Genomic DNA, 20,627 nt, shown 5'->3' on the forward strand with positions numbered 1-20,627 from the left:
TGCAGACCTTGCTTGGGTGGCCAAGCCAACAAACCCTGCACCATTAATCTAAATGAGTACTTGGCCCTCTCCTGAATCACTCTGATAAGAACAATTTGCAAAGGTGACACTGATGAGGGCCTTCAAACCAAAGAATTTTCATGTGTCCCGAACACCTCACGTTTTCTGACAACAAAGGCTCTTCTCCCCACTTTTTCAAAGAAGCCCTTCATGTTTTTCTCAGAAAACTGCTGGCCTTGATTTTCAACCTAATTCTAATCAATGGTGTTTGCAGAGTCAGGAGAAGCCAGCTAAAACTGGCTAGAGACCTTTTTGTGGGAGCAGCAATGTGATTATGAGTGATGTAACTGGCAGCAAAACAGGTCTGGGCCAAAGCCAATGAAAAGTGGGGAATAGAATAGCAAAAACAGCAGGAGAAAATCAGAAGTTAGGAGAGTAAGCCATTTCCCTCCAGGCTGCTCTGGGGGCAGGAGAGTGCTGATGTTTGTAGCAGGAGGGTCTGCTTGTCAACAGATTTCAGTATTGTCAGCAACATCCAATAAACTAACAGTAATAGCACTAATAACTGTTAACAGAATGGCCACACATGGCATGTCATCTCACTGAATTCTCATTTAACCTTTATGCGTTAAATAGTTTTCTCAAGGTCACAAAGTAAATGGCAAATTTGGCATTCAGACTCAAATCAGACAGATGCCATAGTCCATTATCTTAGCCACTAAACAATGTGGGTGATGTGAGACTTATTGTTAATTTGAGCCTTAAGAATGCATATAAACAGTTGGTTTGGCCACAACAACGTGTTTTGGCAGGAATAAAAACAGGAGGGGAAAGGGAACTTATTTTATTTTTAGCAAATTTCCCAAGGTCATATAAGTACTAAGCAGTGCCACTGATTCACTTCATCAACTATACGATCTCCCATCACTCTGCACTGCCTCCCACAGCAGATTCCTAAGAAAAGCAAACAGATACAACATGATAAAGCCATTACATAACTTCTCAAAATGCCTAGTGAGGACTGTTACAGCCTGACAAATCCAAGGGGAGAGCTGTGCAGCAGAAGGTAGAGAGTTAGGGTACACATGGTAACTCTGGCCAGGTGCAGTGGCTCATGCCTGTAATCCCAGCACTTTGGGAGGCTGAGGTGGGTGGATCACTTAAGCTCAGGAATTCGAGACCAGCCTGGGCAACATAGCAAAACCCCTGCCTCCACAAAAAAATACCAAAATTAGCTGGGCGTGGTGAAGTGTGCCTGTATTCCCAGCTGCTTAGGAGGCTGAGATGGGAGGATGGCTTGGGCCCAGGATGCAGAGGTTGCAGTAAGCCAAGATCATTGCTACTGTACTCCAGGCTGGGTGACAGAGCCAGACCCTGTCTAAAACAAAACAAAACAAAACAAAACAAAACGATGGTAACTGACTAAAAACTCACCATCTACACAGCCAAAGGATCAGAAATGTTCACTCTGGTATACACAGGTGACTGTGTACGGAATTAAATATAAGAAAGTAAAAATTATCTAATTTTTCATCCATGCATCTTTGATGCCTACGCCAGAACATGGCAGAATGGAAGCTTAACAAAAGATTGCTGAAGAAGGGCTTGGGTGTGGTGGCTCACGCCTGTAATCTCAGCACTTTGCAAGGCCGAAGCGGGCAGATCACAAGGTCAGGAATTTGAGACCAGCCTGGCCAATATGATGAAACCCTGTCTCTACTAAAAATACAAAATTTAGCCAGGTGTGGTGGTGGGCACCTGTAGTCCCAGCTACTCAGGAGGCTGAGGCAGGAGAATAGCTTGAATCCGGGAGATGGAGGTTTGCAGTGAGCCAAGATTGTGCCACTGCACTCCAGCCTGGGCGAAAGAGCAAGACTCCATCTCAAAAAAAAAAAAAAAAAAAAAGATTGCTGAAGAAATGAATCACTGTTAGACAGCCTCAATCATAATTACAGACAGATCCAAGTCTGTAAACAGGATTTCTGATATCAGATGGGTAGCCGGACACAACTGGCATGACAGCTAAAAATCTCAGCTGGGCTGTTTGAGGGTAATTGAAGACCTCTGAGGAATTCCTCCGAAGAATCACTGAAAGTGTGCTGCGAGGGGCAAGGGACAGAGATGATCCAGCTGCTCAAGTTTCATAAAGGACAACAATCTTTAAGATGTGGGCGGTCATTTACCACAAAGGACTGGGCCACAAGTGTATACTAAGAGCCTTCTGTATGTCAAGTTTTGTGTGAGAGGCTGAAGACAGAAAGAAGAACAGGACTAGGTAGGTGCCCAAGGGGGCGTTTACAGTGTAGTAAGATGATGGGTTCTGCAGGAAGAGACAGAAGGGCCACAAGGACTAATGTCAGACAGACATCCGAGTTTGAACTTCCAGTTCTGTGAGTTACTAGCCAAATTATAGTTGTTCTTTGTGCTTCAGTTTCTTCATCTGTAAAATGAAGGTTATCACACCACATGGGTTGTCGGGAGGATTAAGTGAAATAAAGTTTATGAAGGTAAGTGGTACTTCCTTTCCTGCCTGATAGGTATCTAAAGTCAACTGTAAGTCATACAAAATTGTCAACATAATAAACACTCTTCTCTCATTTCCACTATTCTGTTGGCAATTCATTGAGCAGTGCCCCAAGGACATCACTTGGCACAGCATACTGTAATTTAATGAGTTTTTAAAATCGAAACTGAGATTATTGGGTTACACAGCAAGCACATTAAAAAAGTATCGGCATATACTTTACCATTTCCATTCCCGCTTGGTACATTTTCCACTACAATCTCTGCATTTTTAAGAATTGAAAAGAGTTTTCTGTTGGTTTAAAAAGGGCAAAACTTACTGTGTGCTTCTTTGACTACCACCAAGGTTTTTACATCTACTGTTATGTTTCCTACATTATTTTTACATGCAAAGAACAGCCTCTGTCATCTTTATAATTCAAAAACCTAGGTTTTTCAGAACAATCAATATTTCCCAAAAGATAAGATTACAAAATCAAAATACCTTATTCATTTTGAGAGAGCAAAAATACAAGTGTCTAGTGATGCCAAAGAATGATGCCGACCACCACAGGACAAGACAAAACCTTATTTTTGGTAAAGGATTATCGGCAAATTTCTGATCCAAATGCATAAATATATTTGCGCAAATTTTTACTACTGAGTACATAATCGTGTTTGCTTTCTGGCCTATGAGGCCGGAAAACCTAACAATGGGCAGGGTAAATTAAGAAACATACTTACTGTGGCATGTGAGATAGTCAGAATCCCATTCTTGACAGAACACTTCCTCCTCTGCCATACTTTCCGGATCCTAAGGAGGAAGTCAAACACAACTAGATATAGTATCTGATTCACTCTGGGACATGCAAGGATACAGTATGATACATAATAATAATTACAAAATAACCTCCCCAAACCAAAAAATCCAACCCCCAAAACAAAATCCTGGTTGGCTTTTATTATCCCAGGTGGAAGGTAATTCATACAGGTAGCCATGTACAAGGATGCTCATTACAGCACTGCTTTTTAAATTTTTTTTGAGACGGAGTCTTGCTCTGTTGCCCAAGCTAGAATGGTGCAGTGGCATGATCTTGGCTCACTGCAACCTCGTCTCCCGGGTTCAAGCGATTCTCCTACCTCAGCCTCCCGAGTAGCTGGGATTACAGACTCCTGGCACTGCGCCTGGCTAAGTTTTGTACTGGGAGTAGAGATGGGGTTTCACCATCTTGGCCAGGCTGGTCTCGAACTCCTGATCTTGTGATCCACCAGCCTTGGCCTCCCAAAGTGCTGGGATTACAGGTGTGAGCCACTGTGCCCAGCCAGCACTGCTTTTTAAATACATACATACATATATATATATATATATATATATATTTATATATGTATTTATTTATATTTTTTTTTTTTTGAGACAGGTTCTTGCTCTGGAGACTAGAGTACAGTGGCACAATCACAGCTCACTGCAGCCTTGACCTCCCAGGCTCATCTGATCCTCCCACTTCAACCTCCAGAGTACCTGGGACCACAAGCACACCCCACCATGCCTGGCTAATTTTTATATTTTTTTGTAGAGACAAGGTTTTGCCGTGTTGCCCAGAATGGTCTCAAACTCCTGGGCTCAAGCGATCTGCCCGCCTCGCCTTCCCAGGGTGCTGAAATTACAGGTGTGAGCCACCATGACCGGCCGTAGCACTGCTTTGGACAGTAAAAATGGGAAATAGAAACAATAATAATCTAACCTCAGGAGACTCAATAAATGAATTACAGGTACTACACTGATATCATAATAACTCCTCTCTAGGAAGGAGACCCAAACCTGTTAGGGGTGGTGTTAATAAGTAGTTTTCAACCATATCGGTGAATCTTTCATAAGAATGTTCAATTGATTACTTCTGCTATTAATAATTGATTTTTAAAAATTAAGAAAGTGGCTGGGCACGGTGACTCGTGCCCGTAATCCCAGCACTCTGGGAGGCTGAGGCGGGAGGACTGCTTTAGCCCAGAAGTTGAAGACCAGCCTGGGCAACATAGGGAGATGCTATATCTACAAAAAATAAAAATAAAAATTAAAGTAACTCAAAAAGTCTGCCATGCAAGGAGCGAGGGGTGAACTGCCTCAGGATGTACAGGACGAGCTTAGCCAGGGCTCAAGAATGCATCATCATCATTTTTGGTAACTCATACACCACCCCTTTAGGCATCTTCCAGAGACAGAATAGTGCCTCAGAGCCCCGAGCAAAAACTGTTCATGATTTGCATAGGGAAGTAAATGGTGACCAAACCATTCCCAAATAGTTACAAGTGATACACATTTTGAAAAATGTGATTTGATGATATTGAAGGATAAAAAAAACCGAAGAGAACTAATTCAAACTTGGAAGAGTTGTGTGTGTGTGAAGCTCCAGGCACAGGCAAAAGACTGCATGTGTGGCAGATCTGCGTGAGTGCAGGTAGGTGCAAATGCACTAGTTGAGACTACTTCCATCAGATAAGAAGAAATGGGCAGGGAACAGTGATTCCCTAGGCTGGAAGAAAGTTTTGAAGGCCTTCTGTTGCCGTGGAAACAAATGACATCAGGAGACCACTGTAGCTTTCCCAGGCATCAGGCATTTAAAACAGTATCATCTTGTATTTTTCTTTTCCTTCTTAAATTAGTCCTCTAAGAAAGCTGCCACAACATAAATTTAAAACCATCTCTAAACACAAATAATATTGTGTATTTAACTACTAGAAGCACAGTTTGTTCTAAAGCATGCTTCAAAGAGGGAAGTAGGAATTTGACACCATCTAACCAAATGCAAATTGAACATACTGTATTCAAAATGCTAGCCTTGCTCAGGAGGTAATTTAACTACTAATTGATAAACCATCCTCAAATTAGCGCTAACTCACATACTTTCTTCTAGAAGTACTGACCAAGGAAATGTCTGATTAGAGGTAGCATCTCTCAACTAATCAGAGCCACATTTGGTTAACGTGACTAACTCTCTGCAAGGAGTTTTGCATCCGTCTTACTCTCACAAGAGCCTGCTAACATAGGTGAGGCAACCCTGTACACACTTAAGCCAAAACCAGTGTCATCCTTAAATATCAAACACTCAATTCAACAATCAAACTATTCAACCTTCAGGAATAGTTTAAAGCCTCAGTTTATCCATTTTATTAAGTCTTTACTCATTAGTTTTACTTACACATGTATATTATGGAAGCACAATACACACACACCCACACACACACACAAACTCTTCTCTTGTGCTGCTAATAAAGTCAAGGAAAGTAACACAGAAGCATTATTCTGGGTTGACAGAGATTGTGATTGAGGAACTTTCAGATTGCCAGAGGAAAGGGAACAATCTTGAGATATCTCCTGGCACAGCTGAGAACAGTATTGCCTGATCTTTTTTTGTGCGTGACAGGATGTCACTTTGTAACCTGGGCTAGAGTGCAGTGGTGCGATCATGGCTCACTGTAGCCTTGACCTCCTAGGCTCAAGCGATCCTCCCACCTCGGCCTCCTGAGTAGCTGGGTCTACAGGCACGTGCACTACGCCTGGCTAAATTTTGTAGAGAAAGGGTTTTGCCATGTCGCCCAGGCTGGTGGGCTCAAGTGATCCGCCTGTCTCGGCCTCCTAAAGTGTTGTGATTATAGGCATGAGCCACCGTGCCCAGCCAGCACCTGATCTTTGTGAACATTTTGATAGCTTCTATTCCCAAGACTTCCATGGACTAGACTGAATTACTGTGATCTCCCCCACTCTGTACTGAAAGCTTTACAAATGCTCCAGTCTGCATAGCTCCTGAATGGACATACCAAGAACTCTTGCCATCTGGTGCTCACAGACAGTGCCACACACAATTACCGATTACGCCACGCTAGAATCTTACAATTCCAGAAAAGAAAATTCTACTAGAAAATGGTCTCGTATAAACAGATAGTTTCAACTTTGATGCCAGATCACTTGAGCTTTGATCTCAGCACGATCTCTAGCTATGTGACTTTGCTCATGTTATTTGACCTCTTGGAGACTCACTTTCCTTTTCTGTATTACGAAGACAATAATGCCCATCTTTGTACATATAATGAGAAAATATAATAAAGCAATTGCTCCTTTGCCTCTCAATAATTGCCTCTGGTCCATAAAGTTTTTAAAAATTATTTTTTAAAATTTTAAATTGTTTTTCAAATTGTGTAATAATTCTGTGAGTAATAAAGAGCATTCCAAAGCTAGGGTCAAAAATTACTAATGCAAATACTACTTCAGAGAAAAATCACAGGACATATCAGTGGTTATTGTTTGCAAATGAGTCTGTTTTCATGTATAAGCATTTTAATTTTTTACTCTTCCACAGAAATCACAAGCAACTCCCGGTTATTAGTGCTCATCTTTGCTATCTGTGCAATTATTAGGAGGTGGAACCACCTGACTTCCAACCTCCTTTCCAACTCTATGATCCAGCAGCTCTGTCTGTATCTCTTTCCAACAGACTGCAGTCAAAGTGAGGGTGAGGACCATATCTCATTCATGTTTTACCTCTAGCACCTAGCAGGCTGCCTCATACACCAGAGTATTTCATGTATGTGTGTGGAATGAGTACATGAAGGAAGAGACCAAAAGTCAAGGGGGTGAATTTGTGCCAGTTAATGTCTTGCATATCCTTAGAGTGATCAACAGCAGCAGTGGTCCCTTTGAAAAACAAAGGGGAGATAACTCTGGCATTAAGTTAGAAGACCCAGTTCAAATTTGGGTGTTCATACTTATTGTCTGTTTGATCTCAAATTATTTAATCTCTCTGTAAAAGGTGTTAAATGAGACGAGTGAGCAGGTACTTGGGCATGTGGCTGGCATACACAGGGGCTCTCAAGATAATAATTTACTTGAACACTTTAGGGTTTGAACTACACAACACTTACGAAAAGACTGTTGATCTTCCTTGGATATACAGATTTCAACCGCTTCACTTAGAATTAGGCAATTCTAATTGCAAGAAGGACATTGTGATTTCGGGTGAGCAGTGTTAAAAAATGACTTTTATACTTTTGCTTCAATAGATATGTAATAGTACACTGTTGCTCATAACGGAACACAATATTAACTTTCCGTTTGATGACAGAACAACAGGTTACCATATTTCCAAGAGATGTCTATACCACAGATGTCAGGGAAGAACAAGGAGCTGAGCCTGAGGCTTTTCAGCAAGATAAACTATGGAATTTACAATTTATGTACACTTGATCTCATGCAGTTTGGACTAGCATTTGGTCACTATTCTAGAGCCCAGTTTTAAGCTGTGAATTGTTAGTTTGTATTTCTTTTCTCCTTTTACTTTCACAGCAGGATTAAGCTAACTGATTCTACAATGAGCCAGATGCTGTACTAGGGATGCTTTTCTTTCTCTATACCCCATATCAGCAAGTCCTGTTGGCCCTACCTCCATTATCCACAATTGACCACTTCTTACCCTCTCTTCTGCGGTTCCCCTGGCCTCACCATCAGCTCCCATCTAAGTTTCTGAGGCAGCCCTCCCTCTAACTGGTCTCCTTGTTTCTGTGCTTTCACCCTCCATGACTGTGCTTCACTTGGTAGTCAGAGAGAACCTTCCAAAACATGTCGGATTATGTCACTCTTCTGCTCAAAACCCTCTAATGATTCCTCATCTCAACGGAGTGGTTCCCTGTTCCTCTGACCTTAACTCCTATGACCTCCTGGCTTGCTCACTATTCTAGCTACACTGAACTCTCAGGTATCTGTCACCATGAGATGCATGCTCCTGACTCTCCATCTTCTCCCAAGTATCTGTGTAGATTTCTCTCACTTCCTTTGCTCAAACATCAACTCAATAAGGTTTTCCCTAACCACCTGTATGATAGCAAGAACCACTGCCATCCCTCACACCACCTGCATCTCTTGATCTTTCTCCATAGCACTAACTACCATCTGATCTATCATATATTGAGTATTTTTTGTCTGTTTTCTTCTTTAGAATGTCAGCTCTATCAGGACCAGATTTTCTTTTGTTCAATGCTGTATGCTCCATCTTTGTAGAGCCTAGAAGAGTGAGTCCTAGACATACAGTAGGACTCAAAATATCTCTGTTGAATGCATGAATAGAATAATAAGCAAAACAGTCAATGACCCCAGAAATTCAGAAGAGAAATATTTATAATTTTAATAAACAAACTACAATAAAAAATGTACATGTCTCAGATTAAACCAAGGAGTACATATCCACAAGTAATCAGAAAACAAAGAGCTTTCTTTTAAAAAAACAATGACAACAGGCCAGGCACAGTGAGTCATGCCTGTAATCTCAACACTTTGGGGGACCAAGGTGGGAGAATTTCTTGAGGCCAGGAGTTCAAGACCAGCCTGGGTAACAAAGAGGGACCCTGTCTACACTAAAAAAAAAAAATCAACCAAGCATGGTGGCATGTGCCTGTAGTCCCAGCTATTCAGGAGGCTGAGGTGGTATAATCACTTGTGCCCAGGAGTTGGGAGGCTGCAGTGAGCTTTGATAGTGCCACTGTACTCCAGCTTGGAAGACAGAGCAAGATCCTGTCCCCTGTTCCCTCCCCCCAGAAAGAGAAACCTATTAAAGGGAATAATGAAGATTCTACTTATGCACTTACTGTGAAGCAGAATCATTTGTTTAAGCAACAGAAAAGAAGTCTCATGTGGCAGGATCAGGGGAGAAAATGGAACAAGATGAGGTGGGACAGGAAGGAAGGGTTGAGATGCTATATGTAAAGGGAAGCCACTGGAGTATTTTATGCAGGTGAATGACATCATGTGCTTTATGATTTTTAAAAGACTACTCTAACTGTTGTATCAAGGTGAACTGCAGAAAAAGAATGAGTGATAAGAGACCAGTTAGGAGGCTACTGAATACTCCAAGAGAGATGGCAGCAGCAGCTCACCCTAGAGCAGGGGCTGCAGGGATGGCAAGAGTATATTACTTTCACAGTTAAAAATAGAATGGCTTTTGCCAGATTGGCTATAATACAAGAGGCAAAAGAGGACTCAAGGGTGACACCCAAGGTTGGGTGGCCTGGTGGGCAACCAGGCAGAGAAAACTGTAGTGATTAAAGCGGAGAGGGGCCAGGCGTGATGGCTCACGCCTGTAATCCCAGCACTTTGGGAGGCTGAGGCGGGTGGATCACGAGGTCAGGAGATCGAGACCATCCTGGCTAACACGGTGAAACCCTGTCTCTAGTAAAAATACAAAAAATTAGCCAGGCGTAGTGGCAGGCGCCTGTAGTCCCAGCTACGCGGGAGGCTGAGGGCAGGAGAATGGTGTGAACCCGGGAGGCAAAGCTTTCAGTGAGCCGAGATTGCGCCACTGCACTCCAGCCTGGGTGACAGAGCGAGACTCCATCTCAAAAACAAAACAAAACAAAACAAAAACAGCAGAGAGGTGGGTGGGTATGAGGTCAGCACTTGTCTGCTGCACGTGCTACTCAGTAGCTGCCTTCCTATAATTGCTCTTTAAGTCAGAAGTGCCATTTAGGGGCCACAGAGCAATTACTGTTTCTTCTAAAGAGAGTTGGTTAAATCTCAGACTTACTTGAAGAACACCAGTGCGCTAAAGGTCTGCAGCGAGTGTATTACAAAATGTAAAGTAGTGTGTTTCCCTATATGAGAGGCTGGAAACCTTTTCTAGGTTAATCACACACTGAGATACTGGGCCAGGCTCATACATACCCATCACTTTTCTTTAGTAGGTACCCCTTCTTTTCACTGCCATATTCCTTATTGCCCTGGAGCTGATGCATGCTGTATCCTCCTTGCCGGCTCTGAGAATCCTAGGAAAGAAAAACCACAGATTAAACAAAAACCGGAGACAATTCTCACATCTTTGACTCTCTTCTGCCACTGGGCCTTTGGCACTAGTCTGGGTCTAAGGGAATTATGGAACTTTAAAGAGCTGCCAGGTCCTTGTCTTTATTTTAGAGGAGGAAACAGGGCAGCTAAACACTTGCTAGAGTCACAAAGTAAGTCCGAGGCAGAGCTGGGGTCTGGGTCTCTGATTTCTAGTTCAAAACCCAGCTCTACTCTGAACTGATTTCAAACAAGCACAATGCACTGGCAGACAGACTACTGTAAGACTGAATCCAGTTTATACTAGCAGCAGAGGCAAACACAGAAGGGACTCGAAAAAGTGAAGTGGACCACAAAATAAAGTCCATGCAACCCAAACATGTTCTTCCCTTAGGCTGTACCTTTCTCCCTTTACACATTCTGCCAAAATACTCCCAAATAAAAGGGGAAACTTCTAAGTGAGGTTTTAACAATTATTATGCTTCTCGTTTTGTAATTAGTGCTCTGTAAAATATACCTATAACCACATTTTTAAAATTAAGACAATTCTATAGCAGTGAAAAGTGTATGATGTCGTGGAGGGTGCCAAGGGCCAAACCAACAACACAGATGCAAAAAAGGTTGATTTATTATTAGCCCTTCACTGATACTTAACCACAGGTTCTAAGGACTACATGACTAGAAACAGCCATTACATTTTGAAAATGTAAGAAATAAAATCAGCAACGTCGAACTGCAGAATGAGAACATGGTCTTTAGACATACAAGTAGGACAATATATTCTCATAAAAAGTATTGACTTACTCTCCTAGACTTCGATCAGGAAGGGCAAAAGCAACAGAGAAAAAAGGCAGAACATTTGAAAATATAGTTAATTTCATTGAAAATATTATCCATAATTTAAGCATTTTATATAATGTACACAGAAAACATCACTGTAAAGATAATACCAGAAAACACATACACCTCTAGATTCAGGATAAACTCTGGGTGATAGGACAATCAAAAGTCTGTATTCATTAGGTTTTATTTCAGGTCATATGGTGTGAGAACAGAAACATGGCTAAATAGACGAACATCAGGCACACACATATTTTACCAAGATAAAATGGATGACAAACCTCAAATGTGTATGTATAGGGAATCAATACCTCAGTGAAATCCAAAATGAATTATTCAGAAAATCTAGTAACAGCCAAAAATTGCAGCAGGACTTTTTTATATTTTTTCCCCAAGGGAAAAGAACTTAAATATATCCAGTCATTAAACAACACCTGAAATGTGATAGTGTCAAGGTAAGCTGAACCAATCACTGGCTATTTACTGACTTGTGTACAAAATACCTTTAAGGCCAGGATGGCTTCTTTCTGACACTCAGGATCTTTTTGGACCAAGTAATGTATGTTCAGTGATGCAAAATTAATGTAAGTAATAGTCAAAGGAAAATCTCTAGGACAATGTACCTTTGTAAGGCTATTCTATACATGATAGAGTCTGTGTTCAAAAGCATGTCCTGAATACCTCCTAAAAGCCAGGTATTAAGGATCCTGAGTATACAACATAAGCCCTGGCTTTGACACGGATGCTCACACTCTCACCATATCACTGTCCTGCTCTCTTGTGTAGGTTACTGGGAGCTTACTGCACACTTAACCAGGCAAGCTGACTCACATTAAAGAGGTTACAAACTTGAGTTATTTTCTATTTGAATAATTTCTCTGTTTATAACTGGCCAGATTCCCTCCATATGAAACCTTTAATTGGACAAGATTAATTATTTGGGAGAGACGGGACATGGACTTGAATCTAGGATTTTCTTGCAAAATTCTCCCTAAATATTTCCTTTTCAAAAATATATATGTATATTTTTGAGACAGGGTCTTGCTTTGTTGCCCAGGCTGAACGCAATAGTGTGATCACAGCTCACTGCAGCCTCAACCTCCCAAACTGAAATGACTCTCTCACCTCAGCCTTCTGAGTAGCTGGGACTACAGGTGTGTGCTACCTTGTCGGGCTAATTTTTGCTTTTTTGTAGGGATAGCGTTTCACTATGTTGCCCAGGCTGGTCCTGAACTCCTGGACACAAGCAATTCTCCTGCTTTGGCCTTCCAGAGTGCTGGGATTACAGGTGTGAGCACCATGCCTGACCTAAATGTTCACTTTTAATCAGGGCCTTATAGACTTGAATTCCATAGTAATGTGGTTCACTAAGTTCTCCCTAAAAGATATTCTCACACTTTCTAAATGGAGGTAGGACTGAGGGACTGTACTAAATATCAGACAAGCAAGAAGAGAAGCCCTCCCCTAACAATACCTCCAGCAACAGTCCTCAGTAACAACAGTGGTAATAGGATTTTTTTTTTTTCTTTTTTAAGAGAGGCAGCAGTGTGTTCATAATGCTAATGAAGAAAAATGGATCGGGTTGCAGGGAACTGAGGCATGGGACAAAACAAGAGGCAGGGATTAAAGAAATCCACAGGGCTTTCTGCTTTAATCCAACAAAATCACATGAAAATTACTCAATTATGAATTTGGAGTCAGGGATCTCTGCCCTATCTGTATCTCCTAGAAACATTAAAAACAAAATCTAAAATCTCCCTGTATACTGTGCTCACTCACAGCCATCTTCCTTGGAACCCTTGTTACAGAACTAGACTCCTCTTCATCTGCCTGTGTAATTCCTAGGTCTGTCCGAATGCTTTAAAACTATGTATCCCTCATGGTAGTTTTCTTTTTGGCACATTTGTTAAGTTTTCAAATGGGCCTAACACTGCCACATGTATTATATTGGAGCTGGCAAAGGCCTGTGACAAAGAGATCTCTCTCAAGCCTTTCACGCCTTTCCTCCATCAGAGAATGGCTCCCACATGTGGCAGGAAACAAAAAAACAAAAACAAAAATGGATGTCTCACTACTAGGTACTCAATCATAAATAAGCAACTATGTATCTCTAATCTTAACCTTTGCTAACCTTTAAAATAAAACACTAAGTTTAAAAAATAAAAATACTTCTTTTATACAAGGATTCAGATGCTAACAACTTACAAAAATGATTACATTCTGTAAATTTACCATTAAGACATTCCTTATATATTTATTACCAGTTTAAGTAAACAAATTCTGAATAACAAACTCTTAGATTGAATGGGCCTTGCTTTACATCAAACTAATATGCTTTTAAAGATGAATAAAGTGGCTAAACTCCAGGCTTTGACCTCATTAAACTGAGCAGGAAGGAAGCAGTATGTTTCAGAAGTTTAGTATCAACAATCCTAAATTCACTATGAATGAGTTTCATGGTTTAATAAAGTCACACCAATTATTACTTGCGCACTTTGAGAAATGATGGCCATTCAGCTTGCTAAGCAGGGCACTCTAGACAAATGAAAAGAGGATTTTCTTTTCTGAGAAAGTAGATACTGGAGATTTATTAACATTAATAACAATTTAAAAACTGACACAAACTGAAGGAATGAAATACATTCTGAATCCTTTGATAGCATAACAGAAATTAACTATGTATTCAGGAAAAAGAAAAACTCATTTGGGCAAAAATATAAAACATAAACAATGAACTTAAAATCTTTTTAATTTCCTATTCTCTATTAGCAGTACAGACATATCACTTTTTTATTTGAAAACCTTATTAATGTATAAAATGTATTATTAAGAGGTAGAGTCTCAAATCTTTTAAAAGTGCAAGCAATTACACACTCATTCATTTAATGGGGCTATAAATGTTTCTGGTATCCAATTTAAAACTAAACCTCTACTACAGAAGCCTAAAATTTCTAATGCAAGGTATGAATGGAGTGGGCAAAAGATTCCTTCTGTTTCATTTTTCTAAATATTTGAATAGTTTTCCGGTACCAGGCTACATGACAGATACTGTGACATGAGTAGAACAGAAACAGAATCTGTCAAACTTGCAAACCATAATGTGATGGGGTTTTAAGACAGTCCATAAGTGAACTCAAACAAAAAAGGTATAATTTTTGGAGTAATTCTGTATATCCTAAATATTACTTATCACCATTTAAAATACTTTCAGGCCAGGCGCAGTAGCTCATGCCTGTAATCACAGCACTTTGGGAGGCTGAGATGGGCAGATCACTTGAGGTCACTTGAGGAGTTCGAGACCAGCCTGGCCAACATGGTGAAACCCCGTCTCTGCTAAAAATGTAAAAATTAGCCAGGCACGGTGGTGCGTGCCTGTAGTCCCAGCTACTTGGGAAGCTGAGGCATGAGAATCACTTGAACCTGGGAAGCAGAGGCTGCAGTGAGTGAGATTTCCACTTCTGCACTCCAGTCTGGGTGATAGAGACTCCGTCTCAAAAAAACCCAAAACAAAAACCTACTTTCAACTCTAAAAACAGTTATGTAGCAAATAGTTCTTTTGTAGATTAAGCTATTATAAAAACTTAATATAATTTCATACAACATTTATTTGCTAAGACAATAAAAACTTAAGAATAGAAAAAAAAAAAAAAATGAGTTTACCAAAATTCCAGGGATCCTATTTACAACTAAAATTCTTGGAACTTCCTTTAACGGAGCCAAGTTAGAACCCGGTGGGGGTGAGTAGGCTAAATGATTTGTTGGGTGCTTTTGATTCCTCAGTTAATCTTTAAGATTACTTGACATTCTTTTCAAATAGTACCATGATCAGAACTTCTCTGTGGATGGTCGCCTCTCACATTTAATCTCAGTCATGAAAAATCACTACCTTCTAAACATATTCTGCAATGAGTGATGATAAACAGCATGAGAAAGGAATAGGCATGTTGTGAAAGATCAATTTATTACTCGTAAAACTCCGTGGACAAGGTACTAATGAAAACTCATCGTTTACTAATCTGGGGTGGGATTAAATCAAATCATGTGCATTTCATCATGTACACATTCCTTTGGCTTATATGCAACTTTGTTCTTTAGCTAGCATGAGCAGAATACTTATGTCTCCATGCAAAACAAAAACGGGTTGTTAATAGTCCTCTATTTTTCAAGAAAGCTTCCATATGTAGGAAGGAGGTAATACTGTGTGACAAAACAAAGGTAGGGACTGGTTAAGTACATACCAGTAAGTAAAACAACAATAAACAAAAAAACCCCCCAAAAACCTCACAATTTTCTCCCAAGACTGAAATCTACCACCCTGTACTCCCTTCTACCTGGGTCTTTTTAATGCTCTTACACTGAGAAATCATTCAAAGAGACCACGTTTCTCCTAAGATTTATTTGTCAGTAATAAGCACCTTCAAAGAGTATGGCATATCTGTGTTTCAGTCTGAAGTCTACTGGGGGTCTAATACTTGGAAGTTCTCGTAAATCACAGTCAGAGGCCTCAAACCACAGGTGTAGTCACTGCCTAAGACTCTGAATGACATGGATGCAGAAATTGCCTTAGCGTACACAGATGTTCCTGGCCACTCTGCCTACTCCACAGGTTAGCAGATGCCTAGTGTTACAGTGCTATAGACTTCTCTCACTTGACCAATCCCCAATGCATCTACAAAAACTGAATTTGGAGAACCAGAAAAAGAGAGGCTTATATTCACTCAATAAAGAAAACCTTCAGAGTTGCTTTAAAAGATTAGTGTCACTAGTGCAGGGCTTCCCATGTTTTATGGGAGTTGCTTTGTTTTAGACTCATAAACCCCTTTCAGAAATTTTAGAAATTAAAATAAGTGAACTTGCTATTGTTATGTGATAGTATTTAAAAACTAACTATAAAAATGTTATATTTCATGTTATTACTATTAAATATTGCTCTTAATTTTTTTTTGTTTGTTTGTTTGAGGCAGGGTCTTGCTCCATTGCCCAGGCTGGAGGGCAGTGACACAAATACAGCTTACTGCAGCCTCCACTTCCTGGACTCAAGGGATTCTTCCACCTCAGCTTCCCTAGTAGCTGGGACTACAGGCACTTGCCACCGATGCGTGGCTGATTTTTCAAAATTTTTTGTAGAGACAGGGTCTTATTTTGTTGCCTAGGCTGGTCTCAAACTCCTGGGTTCAAGTGATCCTCCCACCTTGGCCTCCAAGGTGGATTTGGATTACAGGAGTGAGCCACTGCTCTTAAATTTAACCCGTAATAATTTCATAACAAAAACAGGCACATTTTTAATTTCTCCCAGAAAACAAATGGTGCTTACTATTTAATTTATCCTTATCATGAAGTCTATGTCCCTTAGTGCAACACCCAAGGTCCTCCATAGTCAGGTCTGAGTTTTTACCTCAGAAACTGCATTTCTGACTCCTCCACCCACCCTGCCCCAAAATGTCTGCAGCCTCTTGAATATGCTGGTGAGTTTTCCATCTCTGGGTCTTTTAGGTTTCTGTCTTTGGCTGCAGTCACCTTCCAATGTATCTCTAATAGCATCAACACCCCTTTAGGCATGATGGATTGTTCATACAGCTGACTAGATAATGAGCTCCTGGATGGAAGGGACTAAAGCTTGGTACCTAGAACTGTGCCTGGAACACAGTAGGTGTTAGTGAAATGTTTGAACAAATGATATTTATAATTAAGGATCGGTACTGCAATCATCCAGCCTCTACCATGCATTCTATACTCTTTCAATATCCAAGGACCATCTCACCTCAAATTTCCTAATTGAGGGGCAAAGCTTCTATAGGATTCTGCATCAAAATATTTCCCTGGCAAATGAGGCATGCCTGTTTTGGCTGCCCAGAAAGACAGAAGTGGTCTAAAGAGGACAGTTGTAGAATGTACTAACTATGTTTCAGCATACACTCCCGAAGTGCATGTCTTCAAAACTAGGACTGAAAATCTATAGTCATGGGGCTGGACACAGTGGCTCATGTCTGTAATCCCAGAATTTTGGGAGGCTGAGGTGGGAGAATTGCTTGAGTACAGCAGTTCAAGACCAGCCAAGGTAACATGGTCAAACTCCATCTCTACAAAAAACACAAAAATTATCCAGGTGTGGTGGCATGTGCCTGTAGTCCCAGCTACCCAGGAGGCTGAGGTGGAAGGAATGCTTGAGGTCAAGGCTGCAGTAAGCCATAATTGTGCCCCCCGCACTCTAGCCTGGGTGACAGCGTGAGATTCTGTCTCAAAAAAGTAAAGAACAAAGAAAAAAAAAATCCAGAGTCATGGAATTGGACATCCAGAACATCTTTCCTACAAGGAAGGAAAAGGAACTAAAATAAGAGTTTCTACATGGCGCTTACATACTTGTATATTATATATCACTGTGCCTGTCTTGCAGATCAGGAAACACAAAGGGTATTACAAGCAGCCTTACCTTATACTGTTAGCCCTGTTGTAAACATGTAAACCACTTACTTCTTTTTGATCAAGTTGAAGAGAGGATTTTATTAAGTCTCGGAGTGCAGTTAGCTGTTTCTTTTCTTCATCCTGGGTCTGTTTTATCTATGAAAAAAAAATTACTTCTATTACTTACCATTTATACTTTTATAGGCAGAGTTTAATTTATACAAAAATACCACTCATCAAACAATTCTATTATATAGTTGGTTTTCTTACTAAAAGTCCTTTAACACTGTCTCATTTTTGATACGGGATTTCTCATCTTATAAAAGTACCAGTGGGTTTTGAAATTAGTGAATAACGTAAGATGCATTCTTATTAAATAACGTATCTAAGCTAGACAGTTAACTCTGAAGTACTATTCTAAACAGCTTAAGAAATATCATTGAGATTATTTGCTTCTGGTTTTTCAAAGGGTGGTAATGAAAATACCATGATGTGATTAAATGGTCCAGGAGAGAATTCTAAGAATGAGCAGGAGTCTAATGGGCCAATGCATACATCAAAGTTTACGCAGCATGAAATGGGCACAAGGGATCGTGCTGCTTTTTTTAACCACTTAGGACTTAACTGTAACCTGAACCATGTTAACTACTAAAAGAAAATCAGAAAAAAATACAGAGCTATGCATTTTTAAAGTTATATAAAAGGCATTATTCGTAATTTTAAAACTTTATTGTGGATATTTACTCATACTTATAATATATAAGCTTTTATTTACCACCAAATGATTTTTGGGCAACAACTTTACCATTTCTAATATATACATTTAGACCTAGACACTAAACAAAGAGAGATAATATAAAATATGCAAAAACAAACAAACAAAAACCCTTATAAATGAAAGGCGTGGTGGCTCACGCTTGTAATTCCAGCACTTTGGGACCCCAAGGCAGGTGGATCACTTGAGTTCAGGAGTTCAAGACCAATCTGGGCAACACAGTGAAACCCTATCTCTACCAAAAGGCTGAGGCACGAGAGTTGTTTGAGCCCAGAAGGTGGAGGAGATTGCAGTGAGCCAAGATCGTGCACTGTACTCCATCCAGCCTGGGTGACAGAGTGAGACTCTGTCTGAAAAAACAAACAAACAAAAAAACAAACAAAAACCCAAAAAACCCCATAAACTTGTCTATTCAGAGTCAATTTTTTTCCTTCCACAATCATACGTTCTTTCTGCAACTGCTGACCAAGGAACACTCAAATGTGATGCTAACTGAACTGTAAATGGAGAACCATCTGGAACTGATGGCTACATATTCCCCTCCCTGATCCTCTTATGGCCCCAGAAGGACTCTGGAGTGTTTGACCATTGATGACTTCTCTGACTTAAAACTGAAGGGTTATCTGCCCTAGGGTCTGTACAGACATATCATTTAATCTTTTCTGCTTTTAACACCTTTCTAACACAGATTTCAAATTTACTGATACTTATCAGTAAATTTTAACACCTTTCTAACACAGATTTCAAATATACTGATACTTATCCATGAAAGCAAGTTAAATTGCATGTATTTTATAAAGAACTTACATTATATAAATCAGCAGCCAGTTTTTCAATGTACTGTTTCAACTTATCAGCTGTTTTCAAGCCATCTTGAAAGAAACTACAATTAAAAAAATCAGAGATTTACCACCAGTATATAAAAAAAGAATATTTGTTTCCTTACGTGGAAATAAAAAAAGGAACTATAATAACCTACAAAATCTTAAAATACACATATACATACTCATTCTCTATGGATTTATCTATACAAGACAGTTATAAAACTAATTATGGTATTTTATAAAGATGTACCAACAAACAAATTATGGCTACCAGTTGACATTCGATAGAAGATATCACAAGGACACTGGAAATTACAGTTGCAGTCCCAAAACAGTGATTTCATAATGTGCGTATGCATCTATACATAGAACAGTTCCTCCCAGTTAAACCATATTTGAATTCGAAGGAGAGAGAAAGACACATTAACCAGTAGAATATCATGAGGTTGATCTGGACACTCTAAGGAGAAATATTATGGAACTACAGATAAAGGAAGGAGAAAAGTCAAAATTCATTCAGTTCCTCAAAGATCCCTGTGTTCCAACATGTATTTGAAACACAAGATTTCAAAGCAATAATACCAACGGGTTTGGAAAGCTTTATCCTACAACACATGGTTGCATGATTTCACCTGAAAAACAAGAATTAATACCTCTGGAGCATTCAACACATACCCAGCACTGCACTAAACACTTTACACAAGTGATTTCATGTACACAACCCTAACAGATTAAAGCACTTGAATCTCATCTCCATTTGTAAAACTGAGGTACAGAGTATGGATAAAACTTGTTCAAGTTGCAGCCAGTAAGCAGCAGAGCTGGTGGAATTCAGATCCAGGTCTGCCAGATTCTGATCCAAACTCTTTACCAGCAAGTGAAGATTTCTTGTCTCAGGTGGTACACTTCTACTCAGGAACCCAGTCTCTGGCATCAGTTTAGAGAAATACACAATATACCTCAGGAAACGTGTTTAGAATTTTATCTGCCCTATTGGAAGCTTCTCTAACCATGCCCCCTCAGCAGACTATTTCTCAAAACACTATCTGTTTTGCTGTCTCCCTACAAACAATGAGGACCTTGAGGACGAGGACTGTCTCATCTCCCTATCACAGTGGGCCCACAAAGCAGACTGAATGAAGCAATATCAAGACATTTTAAGGCATATCTTTTTTTTTTTTTTGGGATGGAGTCTCACTTTGTTGCCCAGGCTGGAGTACAGTGGTGTGATCTCAGTTCACTGAAACCTCTGTCACCTGGGTAGGTGGGACTACAGGTACCTGCTACCACACCAGGCTAATTTTTGTATTTTCAGTAGAGATGGGGTTTCACCAAGTTGATCGGGCTGGTCTTGAACTCCTGACCTCAAGTGATCCCCCCACCTCGGCCTCCCAAAATGCTGGGATTACAGGTGTGAGTCAGGCATATCTTAAAAGCCATATTTTAAGCTTAATATGTATATTCA

The 20,627-nt window shown here is 40.1% G+C and overlaps 1 protein-coding gene and 1 non-coding gene across 4 annotated transcripts in view; one reads left to right on the forward strand and one right to left on the reverse strand.

Annotated features, from left to right (window-relative positions):
- ASAP1 (ArfGAP with SH3 domain, ankyrin repeat and PH domain 1) overlaps positions 1–20,627 on the reverse strand; it is a 314,103-nt gene that overhangs the window by 106,263 nt on the left and 187,213 nt on the right. For all 3 annotated transcript variants that reach the window (XM_023223822.2, XM_023223807.2, XM_023223814.2), the window contains exons 8-11: positions 19,146–19,221; positions 17,633–17,719; positions 10,205–10,305; positions 3,247–3,316 (exon numbers count right to left, since the gene is read on the reverse strand). In XM_023223822.2, coding sequence (XP_023079590.1) covers positions 3,247–3,316; positions 10,205–10,305; positions 17,633–17,719; positions 19,146–19,221 — 334 coding nt within the window. The remainder of the gene's footprint in view (positions 1–3,246; positions 3,317–10,204; positions 10,306–17,632; positions 17,720–19,145; positions 19,222–20,627) is intronic.
- On the forward strand, positions 13,037–13,192 carry LOC111551728. Its single transcript, XR_002734445.1, has one exon. It is a non-coding gene; the product is annotated as a small nucleolar RNA SNORA12 (small nucleolar RNA).

Source organism: Piliocolobus tephrosceles, chromosome 7 (assembly GCF_002776525.5).
Source record: "Piliocolobus tephrosceles isolate RC106 chromosome 7, ASM277652v3, whole genome shotgun sequence".
NCBI lineage: Eukaryota > Metazoa > Chordata > Mammalia > Primates > Cercopithecidae > Piliocolobus > Piliocolobus tephrosceles.